The sequence below is a fragment of the Mustela nigripes genome, chromosome 9 (assembly GCF_022355385.1).
Source record: "Mustela nigripes isolate SB6536 chromosome 9, MUSNIG.SB6536, whole genome shotgun sequence".
Lineage (NCBI taxonomy): Eukaryota > Metazoa > Chordata > Mammalia > Carnivora > Mustelidae > Mustela > Mustela nigripes.
The window spans coordinates 76,213,128-76,239,156 of record NC_081565.1 but is presented as its reverse complement, the minus strand read 5'-3'; the positions used below and the strand labels follow the sequence as shown (position 1 = coordinate 76,239,156).

Below are 26,029 nucleotides of genomic sequence, written 5' to 3'. Positions count from 1 at the left end.
GGGATCGGGAGGGAAACAAACTATAAGAGACCCTTAACCTCAGGAAACAAACTGAGGGTTGCTGGGGGATTAGGGGGAGGGATAGGGTGGCTGGGTGATGGACACTGGGAAGGTATGTGCTATGGTGACTGCTGTGAAATGTGTAAGCCTGATGATCCACAGACCTGTACCCCTGGGGCAAATAATACATTATATGTTAATAAAAAATATTTTAAAATAAATAAATAATTTAAAAGTTCTTATTTTTAAAAGTTGTGGAAACAGATACTATGATTGGTACAAATTATCAGTTTTAAAGTCATTTGAGTTATCATACTCACAGAATCCCTGTGCACCATACACTCCATTAGAATTTGAAAAAGGTGCTTGGACTGTTTATGACTAAAGTTGAAAGTGTTCTGAATCATGCAGATGATCTCCTCCTTCACCTGAGGCCGCAGAGCCCTGGGAGAGAGAGAAAAGGTCACGACTTGGCACAGTGCAGAGGAGGGAACAAGCCAGTAACTTCAGGCAAGAGCACCTGTGGGTCGCCTCTGAATGAGAAGCTTTCCGTGGACACTTCTGCTCTGAGAGCAAGTGGGCAGGAAGCAGAGGGAAGGAAGGTACCAGGAGAGGCTGAATTTGAAAGCGAGCACGGACGGATCTGCCATGGTCCTGGAAAGAATGCACTCTTGGGCAAGGCTCCTGAGCGGACAGAACTCCAATCCATGTCTACTTAAGTAAATTGGTGGGGTCGACATTTTAGTTCATAGGCATTATATTTACTTAAACAGGAGAAATACCACACTTTTGAAATTGGAAATACCACACTAGATATAGGGATAGCTAGAAAAAAGATTTTTTCTTTCATTTGGAAAGGCTAAAGAATTAAAACCTTAGGGCACCTGGGTGGCTCAGGCAGTTAAGCATCTACTTTTTTTTTAATTTTTTTATTTTTTATAAACATATATTTTTATCCCCAGGGGTACAGGTCTGTGAATCACCAGGTTTACACACTTCATAGCACTCACCAAAGCACATACCCTCCCCAATGTCCATAACCCCATCCCCTTCTCCCAAACCCCCTCCCCCCAGCAACCCTCAGTTTGTTTTGTGAGATTAAGAGTCACTTATGGTTTGTCTCCCTCCCAATCCCATCTTGTTTCATTGATTCTTCTCCTACCCACTTAAGCCCCCATGTTGCAAGTCATGATCCCAAGATCCTGGGATCAAGTCCACATGGGGCTCCCTGCTCAGCAGGGAGTCTCCTTCTCCTTCACCCCTGCTCATACTCTCTCACTCTCTCTCTCAAATAAATAAATAAATAAATAAATAAAATCTTGCTTTTTTTTTTTTTTTTTTTTAAAGATTTAAAACCTTTCATAAAAAGACCATAGTTTAATGCTGGGTTGCTGATTTCCCCAGTTCCTCTGTTCTCACTAATGACAAATGATCCTAAAGGTGATCTGGGGCCCACGCTAGTCTCACTCACTGCAGGGTTTTTTCAACTTTATGGAGCAACTGCCGGAGCACTCTCTCCCTCACTCCCCTGTGGAAGTGCTCCCTCACCCCCCACTCCGATCCCCTGCAAGGTTCAAGAACCCCTGAGAGAAGCAGGCCATTCTTCAGCGAAAGAAACAGCGACTTGTATCAGTGGAGGGCATTTGGGCATTAATCCATACATATAAAAATCACTGAAAAATTAATTCCTGTCTAATCTCTGTCTCCCCAGGATATGCGTCCCACCCAAACACAGAGCTTCAATGGAGGAATAAAATGGAGGAATAAATAGTTACTGTGGTTTGACAGCTGAGGAGTCCACAACTCACCCTTCATCTGCTAGGTGTTTGTGGGTAAAGGCCAGGAGGTCGGCGGCCCTGCCGGTGCCGTCACACACCACCACGGGATCTTTGTCCCTCACAGTCTCCCACACGGCGAGGATGACGTTGGGACCTCCTTCCACCACAAGCCCCACCACGGGCACACCTTGTCTTGAACCTGTTTCAGAGGACAAGTGATACCAAAGTGTTACAGAGAAACCTTACGCTGGCCCATCATCCATTTTGATTTCCTGGACACAAGTCTTTCAATCACCCCAGGCTTCCCTAGTTCAAGACCAAGCCAGAAGCTTGCACTTTCCATAAAGTTGCAGAAATAATGGTGAGAGCATCTTCAAGCTTTTCCCCGACTAAAAAGGTAGCTAAGGGTTTTCACTAGTTTAAAAAAATTTTTTTTAAATAGTCTTCAAGAAATCTCTATTTTTCATTGTGGAAAACTTCAAACATGTCTTTAAAAAAAGAAAAAACAGAATGATATAATGGATCCCAATGCATCTATCACTCACCTGCTAAAATGATAAACCTTTTGCTAATTTAATCAACTTCTAAGTCTGATTCTAAGAACAAGATGGGATGGATAACTCTTTTAAAGAAAAGATATTGGGTGAAAAAATGTTACAGAATGAAATATATAGTATGATCCTTTTTATATTTTTAAAACCACATACATGAGTATATATTTATAAATATTTGCATTATATATATTTCTGTGTATGCTTGCCCAATACATATAGGTGTATAAATGTATGTTTATTATACATACATATCCATATATACAGTTACATATGCATTTATTATATATATACATATATACATTTTTATATATCCAAATACCCGTGTGTGTGTGTATATATACAAACACATTTTTATACACATACATATCCACATTGGATATATATGGAATATATATATAAAACCAGAAAACTCTGGAAGTGTACACATCAAACTACTAATACTGGAGAGGGAGGGCAGGATTTGGAGAAACATTCGAAAGGGACCTTATTTATTCTATAGACCTCTTTAAATTCTACACAGTGCATGCATCGATATATTTAAATCATTATTTTTATTTTTTAAAAGCAGAAAAATCAGCAGGCAATATCACACTCACCTGGCCATCAGAGGATGTTTTCCTGGGCCCCAACTTTAACAGGCCCTCGTCTAGTCTCGCCCCTCCCCTCACAGTGAACAGTCTACAGGACCAACGTTTGAGGGACGCCTCTATGCCCTCTTCCCTATTTCCCAGAGTTGACCTCAACCCCCAAATTCCTGCCTTTAGGGGCTTCCAAAGCCTCTGCTCCAGCTACGTCCTCCTGCAGGACATACTTGCCCATGACTCTGGGGCATAGGGGAGAGGTGGGTCGAGCTTGGACATACAGGCTGGGGTGTGCAGGTGAGTACATGTGTGAAGCCCTTGGCACAGAGGGATGGAGCCAAGGGCAGAAAGAGAAGCAGAGAGCAGGCTGTATGTAGGCTGGCGAGACAGTCCTGGCTCTGGCTCAGAACTCCCGAATTTCCCAGATGCTGAACTCAAACCTTGGCCTTCCAGCTATATGGACAAATGTAAAAGGATAAAACATTATACAGTTTGTTAGCTTGGTTTAAAGCTTTTAAATATTCTAACAGATAATATGTGGGCTTTCCTGTGTACCCTGTCCTGGACTCCACAAATATCTGGTGGGGGTGGGAGCTGGGGGTGAGGGAGGTGCCTTAGCAGGTATCCAAACATGGAGTTCAGTCTGTCTGATTGCTCTGAGATTCTACTTCTTTTCCTCCTCCATATACTTCTACCTCATTATTCTCTCCCTGTCACTAAAAAGTTAATCTAAGATACATCAATTGATAGTCATGGGATTCCTCTAACAATATAGTCTTATAAAAGCTAAATGAGATGAAGAAAATTATACTTAACACGTAGAAGTACTAGAAGAAAATTCAAATAAATATTCCCTTAATCATAAATTATTGACATGGATGGAAAAAACTTTTATAAGAGAATATCTTATACCTTATATAATGAAATACTACACAGCCATTAAAAATGTTTTGAACTATGCTTGCTGATGTGGGAATGCATTCATGGGGAGGGGAAGACTACAAAAGCAGCATGGATATTATACAAACCTAGCGTTCATTTTAAAAAAAATATTGCTTTGTGGGCGTGTAGAAAATTTCTGAAAGCATATATATGAAAAAGGTGACAATGGTTAGGTTTTTGTGTGTGTGAAATTATGGAAAACCCTTCCTTCTACTATATGTTATCTTTGCTTTACCTGAATATGACAGTATATAGCACTTTTATCATCACAAAAGAATAAGGGTAAAGAGGGAATTCAATTTCTATTAGGTATGTCTTTCTAGAAGCGATAACTAATTCCCACAAAACTAAAAATATTTGTGATTGTTTTCCACAAGAAGAATCTTACTGATGCTACTAATTAAATTTGTTTAAGAAAAGAAAAAAGAGAAAAATGTCAATTTCTTGCTGAAAAATCTTACCAGGAAGCTCCCTCTACCCTTGGACCCCAGGATTAGGCAGGAATATGATATCATGCTCCAGATTAAAAGGTCCTAGGATGGACATCCCAGGAAAGCACTCTCCCCCACTGAGAGTTGGATATTAAAGAGATACAGAGGCATCTGATTATATGCTTTCTATCCTCAGGGGCTTAGGAACTGACAATGGCCACATTTCAAATGGCGAAACCCAGGAATTCCTATAGCAACTTTATGATGTCAGGGTTTGGGGTTTTTTTTTTTCTAAGTACTCTTGGCGAGTACCAAGGGTTTTCCAGGGACTCCAAGAAGTCCAGCTGAAAAGAAATGAAAGAAATCAACAAAATATTTAAGTCTTTTCCATCCAAATAAATCCTCTTTAAGCAGTACAAATATGGTAGAAAGCCTCCCCAGTGGGCATGGTGGGCACGAAGACCAGCTCTGCTATGTAAGAATTTGGTGTCTGTTGGAGGCTTTTCTTTTCTTTCTTCTTCTTCTCTTCCTTCTCCTCCTCCTCCTTCTTCTCGCTCCTTCCTTTCTTCCTTTCCTATGTGTGTGCATGTAGGTGTCTTAACGGTTTTTGTTCCTTCCTATTGGTTCTCCTTAGAATAATAATTGTTACCAATCCACGGGAATGGACTACACACACAAAATGGACTTTTTACACACAAAGTAAAACTCTCCAAATAAGTCCCAAGTTTCAAGATCTTTGAAAGTAGAAATGTTACTTGATGCTATGTGGAAGCTTCAGGTTGTATGCACAAATGGAGAATCAGCAGGCAATAAGAAAGACAAGACTTTGCTCTCCGGGGGCACACATTATGACGCTGTACGAAAACCCTAAGCAATTTCGGTGGTGGGCATGGGTCAGCAGAGGCAACAGGACATTTCAGGTAATTGAGAGTTGGGACCCCGAGGGAGCCCTCCTGCAAAGACTCTTCTTCAGGTCAGTCTCTCACCTGTCCTCATCTTCTCTGCTCTGTGGCTCTCCTTCCCCCCCACCTACACCCACTCCACAGAGGACCACATGCCTGATCCCCTCTCCCCTTTCCTTACCTAAATGAGCCTCCAACCTTCATTAACACTATGCTCTAAGTGACTGGCAACAATTCCCAGGGTCCCTCCCACACTACCCCACCACCACCGCCTCCGCAGACTAGATTACACCTGTATCAAAGGAAGATAAAAGGAAAGAAAGAAACAGACATTTACTGAGGGCCTACTATGCACCCAACACTATTGCAGGCACAGCAAGCGTACATTATCTCAATTTTCACAATGAAAGGTAGACAGTTTCCTCCCTTTTATATTAAGAGCACTGTTTAACAGATGTTAACTCCCTTGGCCAAGAACATAGATAGTAGATGATACAGCTTCTTTGATCTATCTGACCTCATACATTCTTCTGCCTCAGAAGATCAAGGTGAAAAACTCAAAGGACATTCAACATATAAGGCCAAAGTCAAAGACTAAACAGGACTTGAGCCTCCCTAGGGCCTTGGCTCCCTGGTCTTCTGCCCCAACAGTGGGGAGATTTTGTGGAAGATTTAACTCACGGAAAGAGGCAGAAGCCCACTTTCTGCTGCCTTGGACAAAACGTCTCCATTGCTCAGGCAGCACCTAGTTTCCACCTCTCCACCCAAAGATGTTTGCTGATTCTGGCCCTCTCCCCCCTTCTCCCTCCTGCAGATACTACTATTAAAGAAGAGACAATAGGTCCAAAATAGAGTCACTTGTGCTAAGCTCCACATCAGCAAACCAAGACATAATACTCAACTTAATTGCAGTTGCAACCTCTCCCAGGAATGTAACCTTTAACCAGTCCATCTGGAATTATCTGGTTGGCACTAGTGAGGTCATCTGCCTGGTAGGACCCCCACGCCCACCCCACCTTCCCCCAAAGGAAGGTGACCTTGCCCAAAACAATCCACTCCTTGTTAGAAGAACTCCCTTGCCACACCTCCTTCTGCCTATAAAAGTCTTCCACTCTGTCCTGCTCCTTGGAATTCCTCTCCACCTGCCAGATGGGATGCCGCCCAACTGATGAATCACTGAAGAAGGCTAGTAAGATCTTTCAGTTTACTCAACTGAATTTTGTTTTTTTAACACTACCAAAATGGCCATCTCGAAGCATCGTGGAAGCAGCACACAACACTGAAAACCTTCAAAGGTCCTATTGCTAAAAGCCCTGTCTGGTTTTAATGCTCTCCTATCTGGGGCATGCCACCATATATGAAACGCATCTTCCCTGACAGTCAAACTCATGCCCGACTCTTCCCAGGCCAGTCTCCTTCCGGCTCTTCAGTCATCTCCATGCTGGGGTCAACACCTCCCCCACCACACACACAACCATCCTCCACCCATCCTGCCCTGTGGACAGCTGGAGGCTACGCTAAGTCTCCATTGTTCCAGAAAACCTCTCCTGACTATGCTGTCCCCCAAGACTTCTTCCTCTCTCTCCTGTCACCCACAATTCCACATTTCTGCTTTCTTCTGACTGTGGGTTCACGTATGTTAATTTAAGGCAGGGAGTAGCTTGGACCTCTCTACTCTGTATGGATGACAAAGGAATGCCTTTCTCCATAGTATCCCCAAGCCAGGCCCTGGTGGCTGAGCCTCCGTGGTACTCACGACTGTGTATTTTCTGCAGAGACAGGTACTTTTCCAGGTTCCTCCTGAGCTTCATCTCATTTCCATACTTGCCCACAGTCCCGTCATCGGACAAGATGAAGTGAGAATGCATGCTGTTGAGTGTGGTGAGCTTGCTGAGGGGGTTGCCCAGCGTCTGGTACAGGCACACTACCTGAAGAGAGTAAAGATATGAGGGAAGGTCAGAGAAGGACCTTGACTCTGACCCCAGAATACAATTTCCCAATAAAAGCAACCAGCCATTCTCAAGGAGGAAAAAAATATGCACCATTAGCCTGAAACTTTTTTTAGTACTAAAACACAAGGAAGTCATGAAAAACAACTAGAATTGTGTTAAAAGGACTCAGAAGACAATTTGAAAATTTTCCACTGGCCAAAATGGGATAGCTCAGACATAATTAAGAGTAATAACTAGAATAGATGAATTGAAACATATTTAATATTCGGTATGTTTCAATTCATGAACCAAAAAAATCTCACTGTTCACCTTGAAGGATGATAGATAATGAATCATTGCTTTGAGAACTGGAAGATAAAGAGAAAGAATCAAGCATTCTGCCTTTTCTCATACAACTGTACCACAAAGTAAAAACAAATCGTTGATGAGAATATGTTTCTCTTTACAGAGTGTTTAGCTAATAAAGAACACTATAATTAAATATCATCATTTGCAACTCAGTTGAGATCATGAATCTACGCAAGGACATCATAAAAAGAAAGATGATCATAAGTTACAAGGAAAGGACCCATCTCTTACGGCATAAACTCGCACAAAATAACTTGTATTTGATCATACCTTTGGATCAAACTACCAATTTACAGGAAAAACAAGAGACAGAGAAATACATTAAACCCTACTATAACAGGCTAAATTTGTAAAATGCAAACTATGGGAAATTCTTCAGGAAAAATGACCTAGTTCTTTAACAAATAAACTGCACCAAAAAAAAAAAAAAAAAGAGAGAGAGAGAGAGAGGGAGAGAAGGAGGGACAATCCATAGGTTAAAAATGACTGCGGGGGGTGGGGGGTGGTGGTGGGCACCTGGGTGGCTCAGTGGGTTAAAGCCTCTGCCTTCGGCTCGGGTCATGATCCCAGGGTCCTGGGATCAAGCCCCACATGGGGCTCTCTGCTCAGCAGGGAGCCTGCTTCCCTTCCTGCCTCTCTGCCTACTTGTGATCTCTGTCAAATAAATGACTGCAGGGCACCTGCGTAGCTCAGCCAGCTGAAATCCAACTCTTGATTTCAGCTCAGGTCATGATCTCAGGGTCATGAGATCAGCCTTGCATCGGGCTTCATGCTAGGCATGGAGCCTGCTTGGGATTCCCTCTGTCCTCAGCTCCTCTTCCTCTCCTTCTCTAACAACAATTTAAAAAAAAAAAAAAAAAAGACTGAAAGTGACTCAGGAGACATCTCAACCCATCACAATACAGGAAACTTTTCTGGATAATGAAAGCAAACAACTAGGGTACCTGGGAGGCTCAATTGGTTAAACATCTGCCTTTAGCTCAGGTCCTGGGATCAAGCCAGGCGTTGGGCTCCCTGCTCAGCACGGACTCTGCTTGTCCCTCTGCCCTCCTACCTACTTGCACTCTCTCTCTTTCTTCGTCTCTCACTCCTTCAAGTAAATAAATATTTTTTTTAAAAAGGAATTAAACACAACCAGAACATTGAAAATAGACTAGCTATTTGTTGATATTTAGGAATTAATTTTTAATTTTTTAGGCATGAAAATGGCAATGTCTTTATATATTTTTAATTGTCCATATATTTCAGAAATATCTACTTATTGGTATTTAGAAATAGCAAAGTAGGGGCACCTGGGTGGCTCAGTGGGTTAAAGCCTCTGCCTTCGGTTCAGGTCATGATCCCAGGGTCCTGGGATTGAGCCCCACATTGGGCTCTCCGCTCAGCGGGGAGCCTGCTTCCTCCTCTCTCTCTCTCTACCTGCCTCTATACCTACTTGTGATCTCTGTCAAATAAATAAAATCTTTAAAAAAAAAAAAAAGAAATAGCAAAGTATTGGTAAATCAATTGCTAAATTAGAAATACTGGTTAAAATATTTAGCAGAGACACTATGTGATGTCTGGAATTTGCTTCAAAATATTGGAGTGAAGAGGTGGGGAATGGATAAAGAAGAGAGGAGACAAAACTGGTCTAATTTCATAATTGCTGAAGCTGGGAGATGGGTACACAGGATTTCATTATTTTAATCTCTCTACTCCTTAATGTGTGTGAGATTTTCCAAAATGAAAGTTAAACCATACACATGTCTATGCTAATTGATATAGAGAAGTAACTGTTAAATAGTTAATCCAAAGAACAATCCACAAAAACAAATAAAAATAAAAAACAGATTTACCTTAATGGGTTTCTGTTACTACTTTTTTATGTAAATTTTTTTATTATACATACGTACACATATGTAGGAAAAATTCTACACACCAAGATATTAATGGTGGTTATACTTCCTCTTCATACCTTTGGTAATTTTCACCAAAAATATACACTATTGGGGCGCCTGAGTGGCTCAGTGGGTTAAAGCCTCTGCCTTCAGCTCAGGTCATGATCCCAGGGTCCTGGGATCGAGCCCTGCATTGGGCTCTCTGCTTGGCAGGGAGCCTGCTTCTCCCTCTCTCTGCCTGCCTCTCTGCCTGCTTGTGATCTCTGTCTGTCAAATAAATAAATAAAACCTTAAAATACACACACACACACACACACACACACACACACACACTATTCTTATACACAGACCTAGACAAGTCTGTTCCTTATTTAGAAAAAAAACCAGGATCAAAGAATCAATACACAGGAATGAATAAAGCAGAGAGCAGTACAAGATAAGGAAAGAGAAGGGTCAGTTCATGAATGGTCCTTGTTTTATCAGACACACCACGACAAGAAACTCGACCATTACTCTCAGCAAGACAGGAGCCATTGAAGGGTTTTTCATAGGGGAATAGCATGATCTGATTTATATTTTAGAAGAATCATTTTGGCTACTGTGTTGAGATTAGATGACAAGAAGTGAGAAGCACAAGAGAAAGGAAGGCTTATTACTACAATCGTCCAGGGGTCAGATGATGGTGGTTTGGACCTGCTCAGTTACAGTGGGGTAGTGAAAGAGATCATTCCAGGTATATTTTTATATTTAAAGTGAAGCTGAGATAATTTACTGATGGAGTACGTTTGAGGTATTGAGACAGATCATTCCAGGATTAGTCTGAGGTTTTTGGCTTCAACAACTGCAAGGATAAGATCATTTTCTAAGATAGGCCAAGTAGGAAGACGAAAGTTGACTTGGGTATACTACATTGAGATACCTTCTAGAAACCCAGGTATAGCATTAGGGCGCCTGGGTGGCTCAGTGGGTTAAAGCCTCTGCCTTTGGCTCAGGTCATGATCCCAGGGTCCTGGGATCGAGCCCCGCATCGGGCTCTCTGCTCAGCGGGGAGCCTTCTTCCTCCTCTCTCTCTGCCTACTTGTGATTTCTGTCTGTCAAATACATAAATAAAATCTTTAAAAAAAAAAAAAAAAACAAGAAAGAAAGGAAGAAACCCAGGGATAGCGCTGAGTTGGCAGTTAGATACACATTCGTTGCCTTTGGCTGTGAATGGGATGCCCACTTACATCTTTTCCAATAAGGTCTCTCTGGTTCTCAATGACGCCCCATGGAGGGATTCCAACTGTCCAGATTTTTCTCAAGGACTGGAAGGAATGGGCTTTCAGGGCATCCCCAACATGTTTGGACACACCTATGAACAACAGAGATCAAACTTTAACATGCAAATCATGCAAAACACTGGTGTGATTGCTGGAAAGAGACAAATGGGCATGGGTATATGCAAAGGACCATTCTTAGGGAAAGTTGCTAGGGCAGTGGAATGAATTTCTGATATCCTGGCTTCCTGTTCTCTTTTAACACCTCTTTCTCCTATCACTCACCTCTTTACCTAAACAATTCTCCTCTCCCTTTGGGCAATTTTGGCTTACAACCTCAGTCCTGCCCCTAGTTTTCACTGACCAGAAAGCCCTGTGATGCCAACATGAATGTTCTAAATATGTTTTTTTTCCTCTAACCTTCTCAACTGTCCCAGCAGAACATCCTACAGAAATGGCCCTGCTTCATGGAAGCAAATTAAGTTAATAGGTTTATAGACATAAATATTCCAGAACTAATGCATTCATATTTGACCTTCTAGAATTAATAGCAATAATAATAATAATAGCCAGCATTGATCAAACACTTAAAATGCACCAGGTGCTTTTTTTTTTTTTTTTTTTTTTTAGGTGTTTCACAGGTATTTACTCTTTAAGTAGAAACTTTAATCTATTTTAAAGGCAAGAATTGAGTCATAAAGAAGTTACATAATTAGCCCAATGTTATAGAGTTGGTAATTTGTAGAGCTTGTATTCCAATCCAGGATATTTGACTTTTCTTTTTTAAACAGACATTATTTCTAAAACAATTTTAGGCTCAGGTTTACATAAAACTGAGCCAGTAGTACAGACTTCCTTTGTACCCCTAATCTAAACACCTCCCCCCATGGTACATTTGTCACAGCTGATGAACCCACACTGACACATCATTCTCACCCAAAGACCACAGTTTATGTTGGGATGGGGGCTGTAGATTCCACAGGTGTGAACAAATACATAATGATCTATACCCGTCGCTGTCAATCAAACAGAACAGATTCACGGCCCTAAAAGTCCTCTGTGTTCCGCTTATTCACCCCCTGCCACCAGCCCTGGCAACCACTGATCGTTTCCCTGTCTCCAGTTTCGCCTTTTCCAGGATGTCATATTGTTAGAATCCTGCCGTATGTGGCTTTGAAATGGGCTCCATCTGCCTTTTAATGACAACACTGCACTGCGCCACTGACCCTTGTTATCTATAGTCCGGGTCCTGTATGTGTCATTAGCACAGACACACACGTACACACGCACACACGCGCGCGCACACACACACACTCTCTACCTGCCGCAACCATCTGACGCGCAGCGCCTCATCATTCCCCCTCTCTGCCATCTTCCAACCCTCCCTATCTTTTGCACTTTTCCCAGAGCCATTTTCTAGAATCGGGGATGGGGAGCACCGGCGAGTATCAGCATCAGCTATGCCGCCATGCGCGGCAGTAGAGATCGGGACTCCCTTGGTCTGGCCTGGGCTACCAGCACGGTGGGGCTGGTGGATGCACTTCGGCATCCCACATGTGGGCCTAGTACATACTGTCTACTGAGACTCTCTATAAAACCAGTCTGACTGCATCATTTCCTATGCATTTTCCTGTCTAAATTCCTTTGAGGCCCCAGGCTATACAGAAAATAAAACCTCAGTCCCATCAGCAGGGCACCCAGTCTGGCTCCGTCTCCCATGTCCCTGTCCTCTGCCACGGGCACATCCAACCTGTAGCCTTATTGCCTCTTTCTACCTGTGCCTTCACCTCCAGCTGTGTGGCTGGCCTTGAACTGCCACCTCTGTCTAGGAGGATCCTTCCTACCCTTCCTTCAAGGCCAACAGCAAGTGCTATATCCTTCTCCATGCCTCCTTGGGTGCCCTCAGGAGGAAGTGGGAGGTGTCTTCCTCTTCCTTATATTCCCAACACGTGCTCTGTACCTCAACCATGACCCAGTCAGCACTGATGGTGCTTAGTTGCTCACTCTTATCACAGTCCACCTTGTCACTAAACCCAGGGCCGGTATCTTACTTATTTTTCATCCACAGCATCTATCCAAATGCTTTATACATAAGGCTTCTGGCATCCAATTAAATGTCAAACTTTCGTGCCAGATAATGTTCAACAACAGTTGAGGAGCAGCTCAAGAACAGGCAGAAGCTGCTAAGTGACAAGTCTCAAACTGAAATGTGTGTAAGAATCACCCGGGGGTGTTGTTAACATGCAGATCCTGGTCCTGCTGGTCTGGGAAGTATCTGAGATCTGGGAAGTATCTGAGATTCCCAGCAAGCTCCAGGGGATTCTGCTGCTGATGTCCCTTCCTGAGCAGTCAGGCCCCAAGGAGCTGTGGTTGAATGGGGTCAGATCCCGATTATTGCTTAAGAAAGCTCCTAGTATGTCTCATTTCTCATTTCTTTTGTTTATATGAACTATTTTAATAGTCTTCACACTGTTGTATTTGTATTCCTTAATCGGTCTTCACTTAAAACACACACATACACACACACACACACACACACACACACACACACACACACACGAGCAGTACGTAAAATAAAGGCTATGTTCTTAAAAAGGGACACCATGGGGCCAAAATGGAATCACTTATGCCAAGTTATCAGACTGGGGCTTAATACCTAATCTAACCTAATTGTAGTTCCAACCTCCCCCAGAAATGTAGTCTTAACCTTTCATTTGGAAAATTTCTGATCAGTACCAACGAGGTAATAGAGGTAATCGGTCACAAGAACTCTCCTCATCCCAACCTTCCCCCCTCCACCCAACAAAGGAAGATGAGGTAATCTGCACGATTAGACCCCCTGCCATTCCCCTTTTCTTTTGCTAATAACTTCCTTGGCCCACTCCCCTTCCTATAAAAACCTTCCATTTCTTAAACCGGTGAGCATCTCTTTACTTGAATAGGTTGCTGCTTAATTCATAAATTGCTTAATAAAGCCAACCGATCTTCAGATTTACTCGGTTGTATTTCTGTTGTTGAACCTGACGCCCCAGCCCACATACTCCATACTTGAAGGATTCCGCATCCTTTCAAACCTCACCATGGTTTAAGTTCAGGAAAAGACTATCTTCCTCGCCAGAAGTTTACCCAAAGTTGTGTTAAAATAGCATAATTTAACAATGGCAAAAATGCATTCCAGGAAAGGTCTATGACTGTTCTGGGTTCTTTCCTAGTCATTACGCTTTTTGTCTTTCTTGCGCATGTCACCATGTCTCCTGGGAGCTCTGCAGAGCAGAGATTAGGAGCCACACTTACCAGATTCAGTTATAAAGAGGGATTTTTTTTTTTAAGTGAAGCAGGGAATGCACTTTACCAGTATTAATGCCTTCTGTTATTATCCACGCTCCTGTTGTCTCTGCAGCTTTGACCAAACCATGGCTGAAGATCTCTTTAAGTTTGGAGGGCATCTTGAAGTTCTGGATGCCCCCATGGACAGAGATCACCAGCTTTGGCAGTTCCATCTTCCACTCTTTCAACATTAAATGTAACAGATGATCCAACTTTGTATCATAAGAAGTCCTAATATACTGGAAAATATGCACAGACACATGTACATAAAATAGGAAAAACTACATGCCAGTAACAATGAGCACACAGCAGGGCCACTGAAATGGCCAAAAATTAAAAGGAAGTGTCTGAAATTTCTTTAAAAGTTCATCTTTGTATAATGGAAACATTTACTTTGAAAGGATCCCACACCCCCTGTAAGTTCCTTCTGGGAATTGCAAGTCACGGTAGGAAGGCTTCCTCTGACTCTCAGGGTTGGCCCACCAATGTTCTCCAGAAGGTCTGAGATGAGGCAGAAATGCTTCAAACTGGCAAAAACCACTACTCTAGGAAACCCATTTTTTAAAAAAGCTTTTAGAAATAGGTGAAGTGGGGTTTTTCATACATGCTATTGATGAGGGAGCAGGAAGTTAGCTGAAGACAAAGCACAAGCTGACCCCACCCCCACCCCACCCCTGTGTGGGATGTGTGTGACATTCTTCCAGGGCTCTCCCAACTATTGTAATGCTAATACATTGCTAGAGGGGAAACAACCTTAACTTACAATGGGAAGGCCTCCATTATCTTGTAGGTCCTCTTCTGCATTTGAAACCTCCCTTTTATGACCCCAACTCCCTAGTGTGTATATATATATATATATATATATATATATATATATATATATGCCACACCTCAGGGCCTCAGTGCCTCAGCTCTTTCCGCCTACAGGGTCCTGTCCTCGTGCTTTAATAAACCACCATTTTGCACCAAAGATGGCTCAAGAATTCTTTCTTGGTGGTGGGCTCTGGACCTCACCCACCGAACCTCACCTATATTCTAAAAAACACATCACCATGACTTCTAATAGACTTGAGTATTTCATACATTTCCATAATTTAAATCAAATTATGATCCAGGAGCATGTATATTTGCTATAAATTTAAATTCTAACCATTCCCTTTATATAGGACTAGCCCATCATTTTTCCAAAATAAGTACTTTTCATAAGAGTCATATTTTTGACTAGGGAGTGCAACACAAAGAAAAGATCAGAGAAATCTGAATCAGCAGGTAAGACCAGAATCATTTTGTGTTTTGCCCAAGACCACGGTGTATGGCTCTCTTTTCCCAACAGACGCAGCCACATACAGACCTAAAATCATAATGAGAGGAGTGTGCCATCCTCAAGCATAAGCTAACAAGACCAAGTCAGATTTATAGGAATAAGGACAATAAACCATGAATTAGGAAACTATACTATAAAGAACCACAGGTAGAGACCTTCATACAAAGGCAAATAGAATCATCACCTATCTTCCAGAATGTACTAGTGACTTAAAACAATTGCCTATTTACCTTTGAAATTCTTAAAACATAATCCCTTTATTAAAATGTTAGACTGAACATCGAGTTGGTACAGCCATCACAGAATATAATAGAACCTAAGGATAATCAGGATTCAGTTTGCAAGTGAGGAAAATGAGTTGCCACGGCTTTATTACATATTCAAGTAATGGGAAAAAATACAAGTTGACCTTTGAGAAATGGTTTGTGCTGCTCCAGATCTTGAATAAGGGCAGAGGAGACAGCTCTGACGTGTGTCCACTGAGCTCAACTCTCTCTCAGGTGCCTCTCTTTCATTTAAAAGTCCTTTTAGTCCTAGAAGATATTCCTCCTTGAGATGTCAAATAAACAACCTCGATTAACTAAATTATCAGCACTAGTCTTTTCTTCCAAAGGCCAACGGAAGATGGTGCCAAGATGGTGCCGAAGGTTAATGACTTTCTTGCCCCGCCCCCTCCTTTATAAGGAACTCAGACATAGATTTCCCTCAAATCGTTTGTGGAATGAGGTGGTAGGGATAAAGCTGGGAAGGACAATGCTGGGTGGGAAATGAGTAACCAGATCTCGCAGCTTTCCTGCTTATCACAGTGAGCAAGCAGTACAGTTCTGGGCTTTCATATAAAAGGGAGCTTCTTCTCTTCTGAGAGAGCGAGTAAAATTCATTCAGATATTCAGGATCTAATGCTAAGCATTAGCATTAGAGTGATCAGGAGATCCACTGAACCGTATTTTCAGTTCTCCAGTATGCACCATATTCTCCGTTCTCCAGTATGCACCATATTCTCCGTTCTCCAGTATGCACCATATTTTCCGTTCTCCAGTATGCACCATATTCTCCCTTGGCCTTCCCCTAAGCCCAGAATGTTCTTAGTCCTCTAACTCAGCTGGCATCAAACACCTCACTCACCTTTCTGATCTCAGCTTAGCTGTCCCTACTTCCCGATGGCTTCCTTGACCCACACACACTGCCTCAGAAAACCGGGAGTTACACTTTCCATTTTCTCAAAGAACCCTATATTCCCAGCCAGAGCACCCCCATACACACCCTACAATTACACGGGGTAATTGTATATTTATCTCCTGTTTCCCTCACTAGACTGTAAGCAGTTAGTACATGGAACATAAGCTCTTTGGGGCATAGCAAATTATGAGCACCTAATAAATCTTTGTCAAGTGGATGAAAAAAATGAGGAAATGAAGGGGATCATGAATCAACATAAAAGCAAAAGGAAGAAGACAAAAACTTTAGGGGAAAATTACATGCAGCGTTATGTGAGAGTCAGCTTTTAAAAAAGATTACAGAGGAAGATAAGGACAGTTTTCTCACCAACTAAAGAGAACACCAATACAAAAAGCTAATACACAAAGCTAAACACAGAGAATTAAAAACTGGAAGTGTAGATTACTGTATCACAAAACTTGATTATGATTGCATTCTTAAGAACTGTTGTTTCAAATCCATCCAACTGATGGTCACACTCCAGGGCACAGCTGATTCTAAGCTTTCCTGGAGTGGACACCGAAAAAGCAGCAGGTGATTAATAAGCTCAAGAAAAAACACCTCAGAGATACCTGACCCTTAAGTATTATGCAAATTACATGCAAAATTATCTTATTAGGGACAGGAACAAAACTGGCCTGGAAAGCCTACGGACAATCATCATAAGGACATAGCAGGCAGGAACAGCCGCAAGGTACTAGTGATGGCTACGCCCTTGCTTCAGCTAAAACCATGCCTTTGGCAGGGACTTTCCTCCATTCCTTAACAAAAGGACAGCCCTTTTGCAACTGTCTCAAGAGCTATAAGCTATTCCCCATAGAGAAGGCATAAGCTTGCTAAAACGGGTCAAATAAAAAGCTTGCCACACCACACCCGGGAAAGGTCCCATGTCCCTCAGACAGAAAGGAGAGAGACGGGTCAGGTCATTTTCACAAAGAGGTCAATAACACAGATAATTTTTGCAATAAAACTCAGTTATCTGATCATCTACACTTGGAGAGAAGATTTGCAGAAACATTTGGAGGTTATCCTCTGTTAAAAACAAGCAAAAATAATGTGAGTTATTAGCAAACCTTGGCGTGGTGGGTGTGCTCTCCATCTTGAAAATTAATAGTGCCAAATGTGTCTGTAGGGCTTTTTGTCGTATGCTTTTCAACAGACCATTGTTCATTTTCATTACCGTTGGCAGCTGAGATGGCCCAGGAATAATCTATCCCCTGATGGTCTCCAATCAGTCGCCCACAGTAACACCTTAAATATGGGATGAAAACCAGTTTCAGAATAGAAAACACACAATGTCAAAACAGAAAGCAGGTGTAATGTTTCTACACTTTCCTAAGGTAATATACAGATGGCATATATGACAATTTTTTTAAAACCTCACATAAGATTTAGATTAGATTTAATATCACTAGGTTATCTTCTGAGTTTTGAAACCCCCTCAGTGGGCCTCGCCCTTAGGTGCACCTTAAAATCATCTAGTGAATGTTTAAAAAAAAATGCTAAAAATCTTGTGCATACCCATGTTCATGTAAGCATTATAAAGCATTATTCATAATACCAAGTGTCCATTGTTCATGTAAGTATTATAAAGTATTATTCATAATACCAAGTTTATCCAGATGAATGGGTAAACAAAACATGGTATATATATATATATATATATATATATATATATGAATATTATTCAGTCTTAAAAAGGGAAGAAACCTGTAATACGCTACAATAGGGATAAATCTTGAGGATATTATGCTAAATGAAATGAATCAGTCATAAAACAAGTACTGTAGGATTCCACTTATTTGAGGTACCTAGAGTAGTTAAATCCAAGGAGACAGACAGTAGAATGGTGGTGGCCAGGGACTGGAAGGAGCAGCCAACGGGGAGTTATTGTTTAATGGACACAGAATTTCTGTTTTGCAAGATGAAAAAGTTCTGTTGTACAACAACAGAAATATACTTAACACCACTGAACTATACACTTAAAAGGGTTAAGATGGTAAAAAAAAAAATCAAATTGTACATTTTAAATACGTGCGGTTTATTTCATATCAATTATATCTCAACAAGACTGTTAAGAAAAAAAACTAAAAATCTCTAACGTACAATACTTAAGGAGACTCAGAAAATGTTTTCATGTAAAACATAATATGTACATCAAAAGGAAAGAACATTAATGCTGAAAAACATTCAACTTCAGAGAATAAATACAGAGCTGCCACAAGAAAATAGCCATATACGAGGCTTGACTATGAATATAAATTAAATAATAAATATAGGCGATATAATTACAAAGGAATATTTAATAAATGTTCCTGCAAATAAAGTTTTAAAAATTATTTTCGATACATGGCCATAATTTCTATTGTGTAACAAAACGAAGCAAATTAGAGGGTTAAATCTCTTTGAAACTAAAACTATATAAAAAATGGGCGCCTGGGTGGCTCAGTGGGTTAAGCCGCTGCCTTCGGCTCAGGTCATGATCTCAGGGTCCTGAGATCGAGGCCGGCATCGGGCTCTCTGCTCAGCAGGAGCCTGCTTCCCTCTCTCTCTCTCTGCCTGCCTCTGTCTGCTTGTGATCTCTCTCTGACAAATAAATAAATAAAATCTTTAAAAAAGTAAATAAATTAAATAAGTAAAACTATATAAAAACTAACTAACTATAACAATCATCATACTGGTGACAGGACAATAACCTTCTGTTTCATTAATTTAAAAAATCAGGAAGAAAAATTAAAATTTGAGCATGTAGAACTTTCATATATCTATTATATGTAAAGAAGTTATTCAGCTTTTTGAGTGATTCAGGCTTTTTTGTATGTGTATGTGTGAAAAGCAACATAAAAACGTGTACAAGTTATGGGGTTCAACTAAGCAAGGAAACAGGATGACAACAAGAAGTCAGAGGACCATTTCGGAGTTGTATATGGAGGGCCCCTGACTCAAAGGCCGGAGTAATAATCTCAAATTCACAGAACACACATAATCAGAATCTGCTAGAGAGAAATGTATCACCTGCTTATCTTTCAGAATGAGCGATAGTCTTCAAAAAGGAAAAACATCTATTCATAAGCTGAATGATTCACTTCCCTGTGAGTTTTTCTAAACAGAACATGAACGACTGCAGGCAACCCTAATTCACACCTGGAAAGATAAGTCACTGACCTTGCAAAGGACCATTTTTCAGTTTGAACCCTCTTTGCTCTAAGTATTTTTCGAGCCTAATCCATTTCACTTGAATCAATATAGGTTCATTCCAGTTTTTACCAGGTCATTAAATTGCGGCATGATGACCCCATAGAAGAAACCAATTACCCCTAATTTTTTTTAAAGCATCCATGTCCCATCCTTTTAGAATTAAAACTTTCAGAAGTTCCAAATTATACATCACTAACTAAAAGTTTACCTTGAGAACCAACTCTGTAAAGCTGCCAAATGCCAAATCCCTCCCAAATTATTTTAATAAATTCTACAAAATACCCATCAAAATCTTAAAAGAATTTTTCAGAGAATCTGACAAAGCGATTCTAATATTTATACGAATGTGCAAGTTGTCTAAGAGTAAGCTGGTATTAAAAAAAAATAAAGTGCAGAGGACTCGCCCTGTCAGATATTAAGATACATTACAAAACTGTAATAATGAAGAACAGTTGCATTTACCAGGAAAAGAAGTAGATCAAAGGCACTAAAAGAAAAAAGCTTAGAAACAGAGCCACAAACATGGGAATTTGTTGTATAACAGAAATGACACCAGAAGTGGCTACGACAGACTGCTCAGTAACTACCCCAGGATATTTCACCCTCCACATGAAAAAAGGTCTTAGCTATGTTCCAAAATGATAAGTTTCGACAACTTTTAATTTCTGGATAGTGTGAAATAGATGTTTTTCTAGTATCATTCATATTCGTTACCTCTGAAGATTGCAAAGTTGGGAAAATATTGCCCGGGAAATGTTCTGGAGAATAAAGTAGGAAGCAGAAGGAGTAAATGTAGCCTTTTCACTTCTTTTCAATATAGTCTTATACTTGCTTTCAATTTTAGCAAATTGTAAATTACTAAAAAGTAAAAATAAAAAATAATTGGAGGAAAGGTAAAAGAGGTTAGTCAAATGGAAAAGCTTCATTCAGTGTGAGGAAATGAATCGAGTCACCCAGAATCTGTTATGTTGAAATCCTAATCCCCCGTGTGCCTATGTCTGGAGACAGAGCCTACAAGGCAGTAATAGTTGAAATGAGGTCTTGGAGGTGGGACTCTAACCTGATAGGGATAGTGTCTATAAAAGAGAAGGAGACACAAGAACTCTATCAGGGTACAGAGCAAAGGCCATGTGAAGACACAGCTTCCTGCAGAATAAGAGAGGCCTCATCAGAAACCAACTCTGATGGCACCTCGATCTTAGACTTACACAGCTCTGAGATAAAACTGTTATTGTTTAAACCACCCAGTCTGTGGTCGTCTATTACGGCAGCCTGAGCAGACCAATACACCCAGCAACCTTATCCTTCCTCTACACCTCCATCTGTGGATGATGGTGTTTTCCTTTCCCCATGATTTGCCAAACTTGGGATTCCAGATTTTTTCTTTTACAAAAATAAATTTAACATTGAGCCAATCCATAAGGTGAACTAGGACCAAAATTAAGGAAATTTTCATTTTCCTCCATTAACAAAAGAGAAAGGTAAAACCAGTTACTAACATGTAGTTTAAAATGCAAATCACGGGGCGCCTGGGTGGCTCAGTGGGTTAAAGCCTCTGCCTTAGGCTCAGGTCATGGTCCCAGAGTCCTGGGATCGAGCCCCGCATCAGCGGGGAGCCTGCTTCCCCCCCTCTCTCTCTGTCTGCCTCTCTGCCTACTTGTAATCTCTGCCTGTCAAATAAATAAATAAAATCTTTTTAAAAAAATAAATAAAATAAAATGCAAATCACCACTAATATTTGTAATCTGCTGGAGTTATTTCTGTCCATGAGGTTATGTATTATGATTTATAATAAACACAGACTTGGTCTTTACCCTACGTTTCTGGCACAGATGCCCAAAACCCTTGAGATCTCCTAACTGCTAAGAAAGATAAAGATGCTGAAGGTTGAATCAACCATGAATGACAATGATTCAACCAGAATCAACCACCAATGGCCAATGACTCAGCCAATCCTACCTACATAATGAAGCCTCCATAAAACCCCAAAAGGATGGCATTCAGAGACTTCAGGTTGGTGATTGGGGGTTGGGGGGGTGGGTGTGCTAGAAGAGTGGCTTGCTGAGAAAGAGCTCAGCCCCTTCGCACACAGCTGGCCTTATGCATCTCTTCCATCTGGCTGTTTATCTTTTATAACATCCTTTTTAAGAAACTGTAAGCAAATGTTTCTCTGGGATCTGGGAGCCCAGCTAGCACACTAACTGAACCCACGGAAGAGTTCTTGGGAACCTCTGATCTCTAGCCTATCAGTCAGAAGCACAGGTGATAACGTGGACTTGTGACTGGCCCCTGACCTAGGGGGAGGAAGGGTAGTCTAGTGTGACTAGGCTCTTAACCCATGGGAACTGATGCTATCTCCATGTAGACGCTGGCAGAATCTAGTTAATTACCTGGTGGTGTGTTGGGAAAAAAAACACACATGTCAAAACTGGTGTCAGAAATAGAGCTTGGTATGATCACAAACCATAGGTCAAACACAGTGCTCTACAGGAACAAACCATCTTTGTGACCCAAATACAATACAGGGGCAGCCGGGTGGCCCAGCTGTGTCTGACTCTTGACGCTGGCTCAGGTCGTGGTCTCAGAGTGCTGAGATGGAGCCCCGCTTCAGACTCTGCACTGAGTGTGGAGCCTGCGACATCCTCTCTCCCTCTCCCTCTGCCTCTGCCCCTCGGCCCCCTCCCCACCGCTCATACTCTCTCACTCTCTCAAACAGACAAATAAAATAGAACATAAGCAAATGAAAATGTGATGCTTTATAAGTATTTCAGTTGGTAGAAGCTCTTGCCAAAGGCCCTTGCCATTTACATGTCTCGGTAATTTAAGTAATCAATCTATTGCATTCAAATAATCACCATCCTTCAAAAAATTCCCACATCTCTTTTTTAAACTTCCCTTGGAGGGGCACCTGGGCAGCTCGGTCAGTTAAGTGTCTGCCTCCAGCTCAGGTCGTGATCCCAGGGTCCCCGATCCGGGTGGGGAGAGCCTGCTTTTTTCTCCCTCTACCTCTGCCCTACCCCCTAGCTCGTGCTCTCGATTTCAAATAAATAAATAAATAAATAAATAAATAAAATCTAAACAAACAAACAAAAATCTTCCTTTGGCAAGGTAAATAGGACACACCAATAAAGCCCTTTCACTGAGTCCATTCAAGTTGTAAGAGAGCTGTCTCAATAAGTTTTAAACCAAGCGCCTAAATATTAACAGAAATCTTATTTATCTAGGTCTTACCTGATTAAATTCTGGCAGACCTGGCATCCTGCAGTACATCTAAATTAAAAACACAAAACCTCTGTTAGGTTAGTGATATATCTGAAAGTATATTCAATGCTTGTACCATAAATACCCATTGTTTTCCTTGGTCTAAAAATCAGGGTTTGCCGAGTACTTCCTATGTCATCCCCAAACAGTCCCATATGTTGTTTTCCAAATTACACTGCAGCAACCATGACCTAACTAACAGAATGCTGAATTTGGAACCTAAATACCTGGATTGAAATCTCATGTATTTAACAATTTCTCTAAGCACTGGTTTCTGCATTTGGAAGTAGTATCTGGCCTGTAAGGTTATTAAGAGGATTACCTGAGATGTGTGTAATGTGTCTCACAGTGATACACTGCAGTATATATACTATTGGTGGCTGTTATTTTCATTACACTTATGAAGGTGACAGAATTCTTGAGAATTCTGAGAATTAAAAAATATGTTTATATATTTATAAATATACAATATGTAGACATATAATCATATTTAATATATAATATATATTTATATATTAAATATATATTATATATTAGTTATAATACAATATAGATACTATTTTAAAACCATAAAACACTATCAAATCAAAAGACAGTTGGTATGATTGTAAGTATTATCCTTATTAATCTTTCTTTTCATGATTCAAAAAGAACCTTCTGAAGTTAGGGGATCATCGTGATCATCAAAGGTCTTATTTTAGGTATAAAGAAGTTTTAACTAGAAGAGAATACTAGCTAAAACAATGCAAGAAAGGACAGCATTCAAAGACTCAGGGTTATTCTACATTATTCAGAAACAAATACTTAGGCCTTTCATTTCTTCCCGTCCTAGCCTTTTGGGACTATCTTTTCTCAGAAGCTTCACTTCAAGAACAATTTCAAAATAAGAAGGAAAAAGGCACTGTAATCAAATCTATCATTTCTGTTTCTTATGAGGAACCATAAAAATAACTGATAAAAGATCAACTTTTATCTAAATTTAAAATCACAAACTACCACTTTTTTCTTCTGCACCATCAAGAAGAAAAATTCATAAAAGCTACAAATTTGAGATTCTTACTGGGATCTAAGAAAAAGAATGGCAAAGCAAGATCCGTAATCACCCAATAATTTTTTTTCCACAATCACATAAAGACCACCTTTTTACATAAAATGCAGATCTTGGACCATTCCATAATATGAAATTATGATCATCGATATTCTTCTTGAGTCTGTGGACTAATGGCCTATAGGTTATCATATTTCATGACGTTTAAGATTATGAAGATGATTATAATTATGATTCCATTACAGAAACAGATGGACTGTGTGAGCTCAGTCTGCCTTCCATTGTAACCACCACCACATTACAAGATACCGTAAAAGATGAAGGGGGAAAAGTGAGTTTACCCTGCCATTCTGTAAACATTTTATTAGGGGGAAAAATGAGAACTTCCAATCATGGGGCTTACAAACCCCAGGTAATTCAGTGAGGGTAGGGCTAGTAAATATTTAACAAAAGCAAGGAACACTGTTTTAGTCATCCCCAAAGAACAAGAATTGCAGTGACCTCACCATGCTACCCTTCATAGGCATACAACTGTGATTTCTAAACTTTAAATGAATATAAGGTCAAATGCTAAAAAGAGCCTAAAAATAGAGTGGTCCCCCTAATTACAATACTGCTCTTCTATTTTTCCCTTCCTTCTAATTTCTACTCTCCAAGGGCAATGCCACCCAATCTTAATTTCAGGAACCCAATTACCCAATTACCCTGGGGAATTTTCCATAGCCCTTTATTCTCCTATCTTTCACTGGCTGCTATTTTGAACTTTGTTCTACAAGTAGAGCTTCCAAATGGTTCTCAACAACTCAGAGCGGTCAAACTCAAGTCATTCCATTCTGCCATCCATTATCTGCTCAAGCAAAAAGACTTTACAGGAAATGTGGAATTGTCCGCATAATCTGAATACAGTGTCCTAAAATATCCCAAACTGTCACTGTTGTCACAATTTTCCATAAACACTTGAGTTGGGGATAAGACATATTCACAGTATTTTGAATATTCAGTATTCAGAAGTTGTGGGGAATGGAATGGTGGAATGGATATAGCACTAGATATTTCCCTAATACCTTTTTTTAATTAAGTTTTTAAAATTTTAATTACAGTATAGTTAACACAGTATCATGTTAGTTTTAGGTGTACAATATAGTGATCCAACAATTCTGTACAGTACTCAGTGCTCATTCTGATAAGAGCATCTCAATCCCCTTCACCTATTTAACCCATGCCCCCACCACCTCCCCTCCGGTAACCACCAATTTGTTCACTATAGTTAAGAATCTGTTTCTTCAGGGCACCTGGATGGCTCCGTGGGTTAAAGCCTCTGCCTTCGGCTCAGGTCATGATCCCAGGATCCTGGGATCCAGCCCCGCATCAGGTTCTCTGCTCAGCAGGGAGGCTGCCTCCCCCTCTCTCTCTGCCTGCCTCTCTGCCTACTTGTGATCTCTGTCTGTCAAATAAATATTTTTAAAAAATCTGTTTCTTGGTTTCTTTTTTTCCCCCTTTGCTCATTTTCTTTGTTTCTTAAATTCCACATAAGAATGAAATCATATGGTGTTTGTCTTTCTCTGCCAAATGTAATTATTTCATGTAGCATAATACTCCCTAATTTCTATTCTTCCACTAAGAGAAACAGGAGCATTAAAGACATGAAAGTCACCACAAAATTAACAGTGGCTCCATCCCAGTGATGTCATTATGATCAATTTTTTCTTCTTTATACCTCATTAAGTCATTAAACAGATGTCTATCAGGAGCCTTCCACACAACGGGCACTGTCATAGGCTCTGGGCTTGCAGTCAGGTACGAAACTGACAACAAGGTCCCTGATCGTACCAGTTTGTCTACAATAATCACATATTATTTTTATAAAGACAAACAAATACTGATTAAAAATAAATAAATGCTAACTTCACAGGTATGATTAAATCCTCTAGACAATTCACTGTATACTGTTTTCCCTAAACAGTCACTCAAAATAGTGTTGTTTTAAAATGAAAAAATATAGGGGCCCCTGGGTGGCTCAGTGGATTAAGCC

The 26,029-nt window shown here is 40.6% G+C and overlaps 1 protein-coding gene across 5 annotated transcripts in view; it reads right to left on the bottom strand.

Moving 5' to 3' along the window:
• Positions 1-26,029, bottom strand: part of TRPM6 (transient receptor potential cation channel subfamily M member 6) — a 168,134-nt gene that overhangs the window by 93,576 nt on the left and 48,529 nt on the right. For 4 of the 5 annotated variants that reach the window (XM_059411853.1, XM_059411850.1, XM_059411852.1 and 1 more), the window contains exons 3-9: positions 22,920-22,958; positions 17,564-17,741; positions 13,974-14,187; positions 10,592-10,716; positions 6,945-7,116; positions 1,809-1,977; positions 321-444 (exon numbers count right to left, since the gene is read on the bottom strand). In XM_059411853.1, the coding sequence (XP_059267836.1) occupies positions 321-444; positions 1,809-1,977; positions 6,945-7,116; positions 10,592-10,716; positions 13,974-14,187; positions 17,564-17,741; positions 22,920-22,958 (1,021 nt within the window). Of the gene's footprint in view, positions 1-320; positions 445-1,808; positions 1,978-6,944; positions 7,117-10,591; positions 10,717-13,973; positions 14,188-17,563; positions 17,742-22,919; positions 22,959-26,029 lie in introns of those variants that run through there. The other variant, XM_059411855.1, reaches the window with a different exon arrangement.